Source organism: Dasypus novemcinctus, chromosome 15, assembly GCF_030445035.2.
Source record: "Dasypus novemcinctus isolate mDasNov1 chromosome 15, mDasNov1.1.hap2, whole genome shotgun sequence".
NCBI lineage: Eukaryota > Metazoa > Chordata > Mammalia > Cingulata > Dasypodidae > Dasypus > Dasypus novemcinctus.
The window spans coordinates 21058407-21072672 of record NC_080687.1 but is presented as its reverse complement, the minus strand read 5'-3'; the positions used below and the strand labels follow the sequence as shown (position 1 = coordinate 21072672).

The 14266-nt window shown below is 41.6% G+C and overlaps 1 protein-coding gene and 1 non-coding gene across 2 annotated transcripts in view; one reads left to right on the top strand and one right to left on the bottom strand.

Annotated features, from left to right (window-relative positions):
• Positions 1-432, top strand: part of SPACA7 (sperm acrosome associated 7) — a 65561-nt gene extending 65129 nt beyond the window's left edge. The window contains exon 7 of the mRNA XM_058276409.2: positions 246-432. Coding sequence (XP_058132392.1) covers positions 246-262 — 17 coding nt within the window. The 3' untranslated portion in view covers positions 263-432. The remainder of the gene's footprint in view (positions 1-245) is intronic.
• Positions 433-2102: 1670 nt separating this feature from the next.
• On the bottom strand, positions 2103-2232 carry LOC111762385 (small nucleolar RNA SNORA31). The gene has a single exon (XR_002795505.1). It is a non-coding gene; the product is annotated as a small nucleolar RNA SNORA31 (small nucleolar RNA).
• Positions 2233-14266: the final 12034 nt, after the last annotated feature.

Here is a 14266-nt window from a genome sequence, read left to right as displayed (position 1 = left end):
TCCCTGAGTGCTTTATAATGACACTTCCAAGAGTCAAAAGTGAGCTATTGATCCTAATGGAGTTCTTGTGTATCCACACAACTTTTTTGACGGCTACCCACAGACTAGGAACACTTTCAGCTGGTTCTGGGCTTCTCTGATATCTGGAGCTGAGGGACTTCCATGACAGGATCTGAAATGCAGGCTTATAGGAAAGATCACTAGAACACCTAGAATTCCTTAATAAATCTCCTCTTTCCTAACAGGAAACAATGTCAAATAGAAGAGGAGAAGCAAAGCTCACTCAGTGAAGTCATTAGCTGCAAGGAAATCAAGATTGCTGGAGAACACATCTACTCACTCCCATCCTTAGGAATAAAAATAAAACATACATATCTATATGTATGTATTGTTAACTACTCTAAATAAAGGAAAAGTATTTTATTTAAGTAATCCCAAACAGAGCTACCTTATTTAAATGTTAAGCTAGAGGTTATATGCATTTTGTTTGTTTGTTTTGTTTTAAAGAAAACAAGAAACCAAAAATATTATCAAACCTAAAAATAGAAGGATCAAAAGATTCCTCTTGGGGAGCAGATGTAGTTCAGTGGTTGACCACCTGCATCCCATGCACGAGGCCCTGGGTTCAATCCCCAGTACCTCCTTAAGAGAAAAAAAAAAGATTCCTCTTGTCTAACAGGATAAGCTTTAAAGAAATGTAACCTCAAAACTTGTGAAGAATTGTCACCCCTCCTGTGCCTCCCTCCTCCTGTAGCACCTTGCAAAATGCACGCACATGTATACATAACAAGCACCCATACACAGAACTAATTTCATTGCATTTTAGTGCTTACCAGACTTGAGAAAACAAAAATTGGGTTTCTGTGGTGTGGGAGAGTAAACTGTGCTCCAAGTAATGTATCTGATTTACAAGCATTTTCTGGCGAATGATAAGAATCTGTTTCAATAAGTTTTCTTTTTTTTTTTTTTAATTATTTATTTATTTATTTTTAATTACATTATGAAAAATATGAGGTCCCATTCAACCCCACCGCCCCCGCCCCCCACTCCCCCCACAGCAACACTCTCTCCCATCATCATGACACATCCATTGCACCTGGTAAGTTCATCTCTGAGCATCACTGCACCCCATAGTCAATGGTCCACATCATAGCCCAGACTCTCTCACGTTCCATCCAGTGGGCCCTGGGGGGATCTATAATGTCCCGTAATTGTCCGTGAAGCACTATCCAGGACAACTCCATGTCCCGAAAACGCCTCCACATCTCATCTCTTCCTCCCGTTCCCCACACCCAGCAGCCACCATGGCTACCGTTCCCACACCCATTCCACATTTTCTCTGTGGACATTGGATTGGTTGTGTCCATTGCACATCTATGTCAAGTGAGGGCTTAGATTCCATATGGGTACTGGATGCACTCCTCCCGCTTCCAGTTGTAGACACTCTAGGCTCCATGTTGTGGTGGTTGACCTTCTTCAACTCCATGTTAGCTGAGTGGAGTAAGTCCAATAAATCAAAGTGTAGGAGCTGAAGTCTGTTGAGGCTCTGGGCCTGGGTGTCATATATCAGTCCAACCAATTCTCACTGTGGATAGGCTGTAAGTTTCACTTGACTCATTGAGATGACCAAGCTGGAAAGAGTTATTTGGGAACCTCTTATATTATTTAATGTAACAAATATATTTTTAATGTAACATTTTTTTGTGATCTATGTATCTTCAAAAAAATACAATAAAAAATGATGGGGGTAGGGGGATGGAGAGTGGGGTATATGGGAAACTCATATTTTTTAATGGAGTTTTTTGTGTGATCTATTGTTAAAAAAATAATTAAAAATTAATTTAAAAAAAAGAGTTATTTGGGGCAAAATGTGATTATTCCATTTCTCTAGAAAGGCGGGTATGGTGAAGTTCATGAGTCATGTTTTTTGATAACTCTAGACAGAGAACTTCTGCTCTCTTCGTATTTTTTTCTTTTTTGTGCATGGAGTTTTACCATTTGTGCTTGAAACTCACAAAACATTTTTTATTTTTATTTTTTACTGTTTTAAGTTTATTTCTGAATTGCAAAGATTATTTCCCCTTCCCCATACTTTTAGAATTTCTTGTATTCCCCTGTTCAATCTTGGCTGCCACAACAAGACAGAAAGCATGTGGACTTTCTTTTTCTTGCCTCTGTAGTGGAAACCTTAACCAGTAGACATTAACTGCTTCAGGTCTATCAAAGATGCATTAAACATTTTTGTTTATCTGAAAATGTCTTCATCTCTCCATCATTTTTGAAATCAAGTCTTACCAGATAAAAAGTTCTTGGCTGGCAATTGTTTTTCTTCAGCACTTTGAGTATTTCAGCGCACTGTCTTCCGGCCTCCGTGGTTTCTGATGAGAAATCTGCATTCAATCTAATTGGGACTCCCTTGTATGTAACATGTTGCTTTTCTTTTGCACCTTTCAAAACTCTGTCCTAGTTCTTTGCATTTAATAGTGTAATCAATATATGATGGGCTGTATTTTTCTTCATATTTATCCTGTTCTCTGAGCTTCTTGGATGTTCATATTCACTCTGTCATTATTTCTTTGTATTCCTTCTGCCCCTTTGTCACTTTCTTCTCCTTCTGGGACTCCCATAATGCATATATTGGTGTCTCATAGCTGTTTTAGGCTATTTTTGCTTTTAATATTTCTTTGTTCTTTCTGCTCCTCAGCCTGACTCATTTTAAGTGTCTTGTCTTCACATTCACCAATTCTTTCTTCTGCTACCTCCAATTTGCTCTTGAAACCATCCTGGATATTTCCTTTTTTTAAGATTTATTTTATTTATTTATTTCCCTTCTCCCCCCCCCCCCGCCCCCCCCCCGTTGTCCCCCCCCCCCGTTGTCAGCTCTCTGTGTCCATTCGTTGTGTGTTCTTCTGAGCCTGCCTGCATTGTCAGGCAGCACCGGGAAAGCATCTCTTTTTTGTTGTGTCATCTTGCTGCATCTGCTCTCTGTGTGTGCAGCACTACTCCTGGGCAGGATGTGCTTTTTTTTTTTTCACACGGGGTGGTGCTCCTTGCAGGGCACACTCCTTGTGCATGGGACTCCCCTACACAGGGGTGCCCCTGCATGGCACAGCACTCCTTGCGCACATCAGCACTACACATGGGCCAGCTTAGCACACGGTCAGGAGGCCCTGGGTATCAAACCCTGGACCCTCCATAGGGTAGGCAGATGGTCTATCAGTTGAGCTATGTCCATTTCACTCCTGGGCATTTTTCATTTCAGTTATTATGGGCATAAACATCAGTAGTTCTATTTGGTTCCCTTTTAAAATTTCTATCTCTTTTCTTAGACTCTCAATACTGTTCATTCATTGTTTTTCTGATATCCTTTAGTTCTTTCTCCATACTTTCCTTCACCTCCTTGAGCATTTCAATGATAATTTTTAAAGGCATTGTTCAATATGTCCACATTCTTGTCTTCTTCGTTGGTGTTTTCTGTATTTTTATCCTCTTTGGGTGAGCCATCATTTCCTGTTTCTTTCTCTCTCATATGCTTTTGTTGCATACTGTACATTGTAATATTTTAAAATGTTAACTCTGAAATTTATTCCCTGAGATGTCTGTTTCTTGGTTTTCTAACCAGCTGGTGATAAGACAGTTTCTTGAGTTTCAACCCTCCTATCAGAAAGGTCTGTCCAAAGTGAATGCAGCGTTCAGGGTTTTCCCTGTCTTTATGGGCCTCTGCCTTGTCCTGGGTTTTTGCTTGTTTGTAGTTTTCGAGTTCCCCTATTTATAGGAGCTAGGTTGTTCCCTCTGTTTTTGAGGAGGCAGACCTCCTTCTCCTGGATATTTGAAGCCAGCAGGCCTTTGTTCCAGACTGTCCATTTCTATAGATTTTTTTAACACTTCTTTCATTGTCTCAAGCTGCTTTTGCCTGGAGTGAATTCTGGTAGGAGGGTCACCCCCAGGGAGGACTTTCCCAGTCAGTCTTTCCCAGTCAAAACAGGGCCAGGGACCTATGAAGGGGGTGCAGATACTCCAAAGTGCCCTGGGAAGGGGATCAGGAAGGGCACCGAAATCTTCTCCAATGACTTCACAAATTCGAGCTTTCCTGGCCTGTCCAGCAAATGCAGCCTTTCAGCTGACTGTCTCCCACAACCCTGAGGAAGTCCTGTGTCTTAAAAATCTCCACCACCTCTGCCCCTGTCCCAGGAGGGTTGAAACAATGGCTGATGCCCCCTTTGTCCAGAGTGAGTTGAAACAATGGCTGCCCTCAGATCTGGGTTCCCAGCTATTGAAATTCATTAATCAAAAGCCACAATCAGTGATCAGCTGTGCCCATCCCTGTTCTTGGGGATAGGAATTTTATGTCCCTGTCTGTCACCAGCAAACTAGCCAGGGACTGGACTGCAAGACAACTGCTGTGAGAGTGGGGAATGGGCACCAGTACCCACCATAGGGAGAGAGCAACTTACTGTCCTTTACTGTAGTTATTCAGCCTCTTCCTCCTGCTCTTGACTGGATGCTGTATAGAGGTATTCAGGCTTCCAGAGTTTCAAAATTGTTATTTCAGACAGTTCCTGCCTGTTTAATAGTTGTTTTAGTGGAAGGACTGAGTCCTGGAGCTCCCTACTCTGTCATCTTCCCCAAAAGTCTCTTCACATTTTCAAAGTAGTTTGTATTTGTTTCCATGCACATTACACCTTTGACTCCTCGTGACAATAGTGTGAGATAGGTGCAACCTCCATTTTTATGTATGGATACCAGGGCTCCGAAATATTAAGTGATTTACTCATTGTCCTACAGTCATGTGCACAATGGTGGACCCAAAACTCTGTCTCAGGGAAAGTGGATTTGGTTCAACTGATAGAGCATCTGCCTAACACATGGAAGGTCCAGGGTTCAAACTCAGGGCCTCCTGACCCATGTGGTGAGTGGTCCACATGCAGTGCTGATGCGCGGTGCCATGCCACACAGGGGTGTCTCCAACATAGGGAAGCCCCTTGCACAAGGAGTATACCCTGTAAGGAGAGCCGCCCCACTCAAAAAAAGTGCAGCCAGCCTAGGAGTGGTGCCACACAGACAGACAGCTGACGCAGCAAGATGACACAACAAAAAGAGACACAGATTCCCGGTGCCGCTGACAAGAATACAAGCAGACACAGAAGAACACACAGCGAATGGACACAGAGAGCAGACAACTGGGTGGGGGAGGAGGGAGAAATTTTAAAAACAGAATCTTTTGAAAAAAAACAAAAAACTTCTTGCTAGGTGTCTTAAGAGCCAATACTGGGAAATGGATTTAGCTCAATGGATAGAGTGTCCGCCTATGACATGGGAGGTTCAGGGTTCAAACCCAGGGCCTCCTGATCCATGTGATGAGCTGGCCCACACGCAGTGCTGATGCGCGCAAGGAGTGCCCTGCCACACAGGGGTGTCCCCCATGTAGGGGAGCCACACACACAAGGAGTGCACCCCGAAAGGAGAGCTGCCCAGCAGAAAAATACTGCCTGCCCAAGAGTGGCACTGCACACTGATACAGCAAGATGACACTACAAAAAGAGATACAGATTCCTGGTGCCACTGACAAGAATATAAGCAGACACAGAAAAACACACAGCAAATGGACACAGAAAGCAGACAACTGAGTGGGGAGGGGAGGGCAGGTAAGGGGAGAGACATAAAAAAAAAAATTTTTTTAAAAAGTCAATACCAGGGAAGTGAATGTGGCTAAAGCAATTGAGCTGCTGCCTACCACAAGGGAGGTCCATGGTTTAGCTCCCAGCGCTTCCTAAAGAAGAGAGTGAGCTGGTACAATGGACAGGTATGGCAAGCTGACACAACAAGATGGCACAACAAGAGACACAAGGAAAAAAAACATAATGAGAGACTCAACAAGGCAGGGAATGGAGGTGGCTTAAGTGATTAGGCACCTCCCTCCCACATTGGAGGTCATGGGTGTCTCCTAAAGAAACAAACAAAAAAAAAGATGATGAACAGACACAGCAAGTGTAAACAATGAGGGGTTGGGTAGAAATAAGTAAATAAACCTTAAAAGACAAAAAAGAGTCAATATCATCATTGTTTTCTAAGCAGTGCTTTTTTTCAAACCTTTTTTTATATTTTATTTTATTATTACTTTTTTTCATTAAAGAAGTTCTGAGTTAAGAAATCATATATAACATACAGGATCCCCCAAAATCACCCCACCACCACCTTGCATTTTTGTGAATATTTGCTACGAAAGATGAAAAACATCTTAAAAATATTACTGCTAACTATAGTCCATAACCTACATTTGGTATATTTTTCCCATAAAACACCCTATTATTAACACCATGTATTAGTATTGTATACTTAGTACAGTTCATAAGAGAATGGCCCCATGCCTTATACAATCCATCCAAAGTGTACACTCAGTGGCTCTCAGTTTCCTAACAGTGTTGAGCTGTCGTCACCTCAGTCAATTTTAGAACATTTTCATTACTCCAAAAGGAAAAATCCCATACCCCCTGATACCCACCTATTGTTGACCCTTAGTGTTGATACAGTACTTTCTTTGCCTTTGATGCAAAAGTATTATATTAACATAGGTTACATCAGTTGCTTTCCCCATGTATCACCATATTCTAAACACCTTGTGAGAGTGACATGCATTTGTTCTAATTCATAGAAGAATATTCTTATATTTGTACATCTAAACAGTACTTTTTATTGTTTGTTTGTTTTGTTTTTGTTTTTAACGAGTACTTTTTGATGTCTGTCCCCAGGGGGTACATTAATACAGCAGTACTAACCTAGACAAGATAAAACATAAAAATATCATTGACCTTGATCCCTCACTCCATTCCTGATCTTACTGGACCCCTGATTGCAATACTTTTCAAAAGATGAAAGTTTATCATTTAAAAGTATGACCCAATCAAAATGTGTTCTAAGTAATGGCACCAAAAAAAGGTTAAGCAAAATGTTGGTTCTCAATATCATTGAGAGATATGGAATGTTCTAGTACTCTTCTAAATACTGTAGAGTGTAGAGATGCTACCCTCAGGAGGCTTAAAATATAGCTAAGAAAATAATTTTGTGAATATAAATATAAATATTAGCATTACCTAGCAAAAAGCAAGTGATTGGTCTGCCTTGATTGAGATGGCAGAATGAGATGCTTCAGGGCTCTTTCCCTCACTGAAGTTTTGAACAACCAGCAAAAACTGGCAGAAACATCTTTCTCAAAGCTCCAGAAAACAAAAACAAACAAACAAAAAAAGCTCCAGAAAACAGTTACAGGACTGCAGTAACAGAGTGAGCACCAAATCAAGAAAAAGGCTTCTTAGAAGCAGCAGAATCTCATGGCACCATGACTGGCCCCTCCCCAATGCCTCACTGGCTCAGTGTGGAGCTGGTCCATGCTCCCAATGCAGATCCCTGGTCTCAGTTCCAAAGGAAGCAGAGTAACCCTGATGCACATACTGGGTCTGGTCCAGTATATCTGATGGTGGCCTGAGGGACTCTCTGTCCCATAACTTGCCCTGTGTATGAAAGACATCCCACAAAGCTCTTCCACAGAGTGGGAGGGCAATCAAGCTTCACTGTTTGGAACAAGAAATTGCTAACTGTAGGACATACAGAGCTCTGCATGGGCAACTGTCTCCTAGGGAAGAGAGACTATTGGAACTATATAAATGGGGACTATATTCCTAGGACCACATGTGCATGCCCAAGACAAGACACACGTAACAGAAAGGATCAGCAAGGTCCCTATACTTTAGCCTTAAGCTGTTCTCTAAACTCATTGTATGGATAAACTCTCAATGAGAGCAGTCAGGAACAGGTCAATCTGCAAAGACTGGGAAAGGCTATGTTTTTTTCCTTCTTTTTTTTTTTTTTTTTTTGGTTAGTTCCTGGCATTCAAGAAAAGCTCATAACACTATAACACTACACTAACTAGATTTAAACTTAAGGACCAGAAGTTTCAATATAAATTATAAAAACAACACATTAAAATATCGAAATGTCCAGGTTTCAACAAAATATTATAAAACATACAAAGAAACAGGAAGCGATGCATTGAAGCATTAGAAACCATCAGTGATGGATACCAAACCTGGGACATACAAGACAAAGATTTTTTTTAAAAATGGTCCTACTTTCCCAGGACAACTAACAAAAGAATGATGATGGACAACACCCTTCCCAAAAAATAGAGTATCCACAATTGCAAGTAAGACAGTTTCATCCACCTGCCCCCATGGGATCTAAGCCCCCTCTTAATCAGAAGCAGAGAGGGCATCACCATCCCAAAATCCTCAAGACTGAGCAATCAATAAACATGGGGGAGAATGCAACTATGTACTAAAGTTGACTTATTATTATTATAGCAATGAAAGAACTAGTAATAATGATATAAAGTCAGTGGTCACCACAGGTTCTGAAGGGAGGGAAAAGGAAGTATAGATGTAATATGGGGCATTTTGGGGACACTGGAATTGTCCTGCATGACATCACAATGATGGATACAGGTCATTATAGATTTTGTCAAAACCTATAAAATTGTGCAATGCAAAGTGTGAACCATAATGTAAACCAAAGACCATGGTAAGCTGCAAAACTTCAATATGTGTTCATCAATTGTAACAAATGTACCACACTAATGAAAGATGTTGTTAATGTTGTAAAGTGGGAGGGGTAGGGGTGGGGTATATGGGAATCTCACTTAATTTTCAATGTAACTTTTATGTAACCTAAAGTTTCTTTCAAAATAAAATATATATATATATAAATGTATTTTAAAATGAAAAAGAAATGGTCCTAGTTATGCTCAAAAAACTAAAGGAAAACATGGACAAAGAACTCAAGGAAATCAGGAAAATGATAGAGGGACACAAAGAGAATATCAGTACAGAGATAGAAATTATGAAAAGGAACCCACCACTTCCAGAAACGGAACTCTGAGAAACATTGATCAATTCTAGGCAGTAAAAATATATAAATAAAGAAAAAATATTATGGAGAAAGTTTTATAAGACTTGGCTATCTTTATATTTAGAAAAATAGCAGAGAAGAGTGCTCACTCGTAACTTGCTTTCTTTCTCCTCTGAAGATGATGCAATTGGCTATCACTCAGAAGAATTTTGAATTATTCCCAGAAGTGGGGGGATTTCCCATGAATCATTCACTGTCCCCCACAGACCATCCTATTCCAGATCCTCTTCTGGACTGGGCATTATCTCTATGAGTCTCAAAACTGTATAATCATTGGACTCTAAGCCAAAAGTGTTTTAACATCTCCTCAGTCTGTGTCTCAAAGAAAAGAGAAAAAGGTGACTCCCAGCTGTGCCACTTTGTTCCAAGCTAAAGTCATGGTTAAGACTGAAGAAAAAGAGAGGAATGAAAAATTAAAAGCTGCAGGAATCTATTTTAATTTGACATGCAGGGAATCTGTCATTAACTAATAACATTCTCAAAGGATTACAGAAGGAGACATGGGGAAGCAAACAATGAGTTTTTCTCGCCTGCTCTGGTGCTGATATAAATGGTTCCCCTGGTACATCCAATAAAAATGAAATGTCAATTGATTTCATTTTTTAAGTCATCTCTTTTTAATAACATGGGTATGGATTCTAAATCAGCCCTTTATGAACAAAAAAATAATTTAAAAACCTAAACTACAATTTCAACTCTATGCAGTTTCCCAATTGGTAATTTACTTCAGAAACATGCAACAGAAATTCCAAATAATGCATAGGTATAATTATTTGTGATTCTAGAGCTAAGTTCCAATTCCTCCTCGTAGACATAGCCCTTGTCCAGCAATTCTTTGATGCACACATTCATTCATTCACCACATAGGTATCCAGCAGTTTCTCTTTTCATAGCACTTTGCGAAGGCAGTATGGGTACTAGTCTTGCCCTGCTCTTCAACCTGCCCCCATGGCTCTTCCATCACTCCAGTCTTACTGTTCTACTCCTGGTGCAGGTACAACTAGCCCTTGAGCAATATTGGTGCTGACTCGGAGATCTCTCTGTCCCTCTGTCTGCAATAAATGAATGCCCAATCCTTCAACTACACAGAGTTCAGGAAATGGCTGATCACGGCCCTTGCTAGTTTGTGCTATTTTGTTTCTTAATTGGCACTTGTATTAGGGTTCTTCAGAGAAACAAATTCCACAAGAGACCAACCAACAGATAGATAAACAGAAAGAGAGTGAGCATGAGATATGTATTCCAGGAATTGACTCATGTGACTGTGAGGATCGGCAATTCCAAATTCTGTAGGGCAGGCCACAAGTTGGAAACTTGATCAATGCTGAATTCCCCAGAAGAGGAGCAAGTTGGGAGCTCTGATGAAGGTGTGGATGAGTTCCCCAGGAGAAGCTGCTCATCTGAAGTAGAAATATTTCTTCTTTCTGACTGCTGATATCCTTATTTCTCCCTTTAAAGCCTCCAATTGATTGGAGGAGGAGACTCCTCTCATTGCTAAAGGCAATCTCCCTTGTTGATTGTAGATGCAATCCACTGACTAATAATTTAAATCCATAATATACCCTCACAAGTAACAATAAGGCCAAACAACTGCACACCAGACAGACACATGAAATTAACAAGTACAGTACAACACAAATGCTGGAACTGCAGACAGTGAGCCATTCAGGCACAACTCCTTACAAACGCTCAGGAACGGCTGCAAATGCCTCAAAGTGACCTCTGCTCTTCCTAATGCTGCCTGCAAGACTCGCCACCATGGGCAAATACATTTTCCTCTGGAGTTATTCTAGTTTATTACCTTAAATGGCTCCCACTATCCACACCAAGTCCAGAAGCTCTAGCTTTGCCTGTTTGTGACCTTGCAGAGGTAAGAGTATAGCCGACAACCTCTGTCCCTCAGATCAGTGGTTCTCAAAATGAGATTCCTGGGTGAGCAGCATCGACATCACCAGGGAGGTTGATAGAAATGCAAATTCTCAGGTCTCACCCAAAACCTAGTTTTGGGAACCCCAAAACTACTGAATCAAACTGTGTGGCAGGGCCCAGTAGTCTATAGTAGTGCAGGGAATTTCAGTGCTTGCACAAGTTTGAGAGTCATTGCCTAGACTATTGCATTTTAAAAACCTATACCAGGGAGGTGGATTTGGGTCAACAGATAGAGCATCTGCCTACCACATAGGAGGTCCAGGGTTCAAACCCAGGGCCTGCTGATCTGTGTGATGAGCTGGCCCACGTGCAGTGCTGATGTGCGCAAGGGGTACCGTGCCACACAGGGGTGTCCCCCGCATAGGAGAACCCCACATGCAAGGAGTGCGCCCCTTAAGAAGAGCCACCCTGCACACACAGAGAGCTGACGCAGCAAGATGATGCAACAAAAAGAAACACAGATTGCTGGTGCCGCTGACAAGAGTATAAGTAGACACAGAAGAACACACAGCGAATGGACATAGAGAGCAGACAAATGGGGGGGAGGGGGGTAATGGGAGGGAAATTAAAAATAAATAAATAAATAAAATTAACTTTAAAAAACAAACAAAAAAAAACCTATACCAAAACAAAATCCTGAGGTACAGCAGAAAATTTCAGCTTTTGTCCAAAATCTTCCCTAATTCTTCACTTTGACTCCAGAGGAAGTTAATCATCATCAAAACAAAACCAATCAAAGGCCAGTGGCTGTTTTTAGGTGAACAGATTTCAACCTTGTGTCTTTTGGAAATCATATAACAGAGAACAAATGAGACAAAGTATCCTTTCTGTCCTGCAGGGTTATTAGTGAGAAACTTAAAATGCCAGGTAAGTAGAAGGAAAATTTCAAAAGTAAATAATTCAGATAATCACTTAGAGAGAAAGTCTAAATAATAAACTTAAATATGGATGACTATATAAAGTGTCTCTGTTTGCCTTTGTGGTATTTTAACTGAATACTCAGCACACTTCACTTATTCACAAAACCATAAATTCTATAGTTAAACTATCTCCAGGTATTTCACCAACTTTTCACAGAGATCCCACTTTTCTCTTGTTTCTATCCAACAAGAGCCTTTTATAACATGGTTGTCATTTTTTTAGTTCGTCCTTTGTGCCAGGGCATGGTGACTTCCCAACAAAAAGGAGGGATTAAATGCAACGGTGCACCTTATCTCTGACTTGCCTAGCATCTTCACCCTCCCCGCAACATGCTGGCCCCAAGTCCAATAGCCATTGTGCATGCATATATTGCGTCCATCCAAGACTTTGGCTCTGGAGGACTTCTGCTATCAGCATTGTTCGCTGTCATCACTTTTTTTTAAGAGGCAAAGAGGATTGAACCTGGGACCTCAAAGGAGTGATGCAGATGCAAGAGTGATATCTTCTTCCCCCTGTCATCACTTTTAACATTAACAGGGCAGTATTCCAAGAGTAAATTTTCCTTTCTTCAGGCATTTGTGTTGCTCACAAATAAACGGCATTTCCTAGAAACAGCCCCAGCATAGACAAATTTGTCTGCCTGGTACACTTGGGGATGAAATGTCTCTTTCCTCAGGGAACAGTGAGCCAGGAGGCCAGTTTCTCTGGAAAAGAATTTGGTGTCCTTTTTCTTGGGAAAACTGTCTGTTCTGGTATGGTGTCACCGCCACTCTGCCTTGGCTAAAGGAAATTATCCAGAAGTTACCATGCATTACCCTGCCATTGCATTAGGAGGTGCTACTCACAAGCTCAGGGAATGCACACCCAAAGGGGCTGCGTGCACACACACACATACAGTCTGTGACTTAGCAGTTGAGCTGCCATGTACAGAAACTCCACCTTATGTCGACTGCTATGTGTATCCTGGACCTGCCCACTCAGTTACAGGCAGGCCTCAGGGTGTGATGGCCACCACATTTCCCTCACAGTCATGCCCAGCCTGACTTCAAATCCTAGCCCTAAAGCAGTGATCAGCAAACTTTTTCTGTAAAGGGCCATATGGAAAAATATTTAAGGCTTTGTGGATTATACAGTTTCTGTTTCAACTACTCAACTCTGACATTGTAGGGAGAAACAGTAAACCAGTGGGTGTGGCTATGTTCCAATAAGACTTTATTTACAAAAACAGATAGGGAGCCAGATTTGGCCCAGGGACCATGGTTTGCCTGTTCTAGAGCAGCGCTGTCCAATAGAACTTTCTGAGATGAAGGAGATGTTCTTTATCTGTGCTCTCCAATATAGGACACCCACATGTGGCTATTAAGGACTTGAAATGTGCCTAGTATGATTGAAGAATGGCGTTTTCATTGTATTTAATTTTAATTAATTTAAATTAAATAATCAATGTGGCTAATGGCTCCCATATTGAACAGCACAGCTGTAGAGTGTGGGCTCTAAGATTCCCTGTGATTGCAATCCTTTGTAGGAGGTCAGCATCCCTTTTGAGATTTCCATTAGGACCGTTTCCGTGTGTGCATAGGGGGGCGATTTTCAAATGTTATTTTTTCTCTCCTTAATATTTTCTTTTAAAACCCAAAGGAGGCTTGCTCCTTCTGACAGACTAAATATCTGCATTATTTTATTTAAAAGAGAAAATTTTCATTTGAGGCTTTAAGAGGCTAAAAGTGACAGGCCCAGAAAATACTTTTATAAAAACACGTTACTTTTTAAGTGGCCAAATAGGCTTTAAAAATATTTGTAAGAAAATGTTTTCTTCCAGGCTAAAGATCCCACATGATGTTTTTCAACGCAGAATGCTCTTTTACTGCTGAATTCTAAATCACTGATAAGAGAGCTCTATAAAAGGCAATTATGACAGCCCTAGAAAAGCAGTGCCCTAAGCAGGCAGCATTCAGCTCAGGGAAAGTTGATTGCCACGACCTCCATGCAGAGAAGAGAGCATGGCCTGTGGCATCAAACAACTGGATTGATCCCCAGCTCTGCCACCAAGCAATGCCAAGGCCAGGATCCCCAAGCTGATTCCAGGTTTTTCATCTCAAAATTGGAGGTGATGGCACTTAGCTCACAGAGTGGATTGTGAATATTAAAATAGGGCATGTTGGGAAACGGACTTTGGCCCAGTGGTTAGGGCGTCCGTCTACCATATGGGAGGTCCGCGGTTCAAACCCCGGGCCTCCTTGACCCGTGTGGAGCTGGCCATGCGCAGTGCTGATGCGCGCAAGGAGTGCCCTGCCACGCAAGGGTGTCCCCCGCGTAGGGGAGCCCCACGCACAAGGAGTGCGCCTGTGAGGAGAGCCGCCCAGCGTGAAAAGAAAGAACAGCCTGCCCAGGAATGGCGCCACCCACACTTCCCGTACCGCTGACGACAACAGAAGCGGACAAAGAAACAAGACGC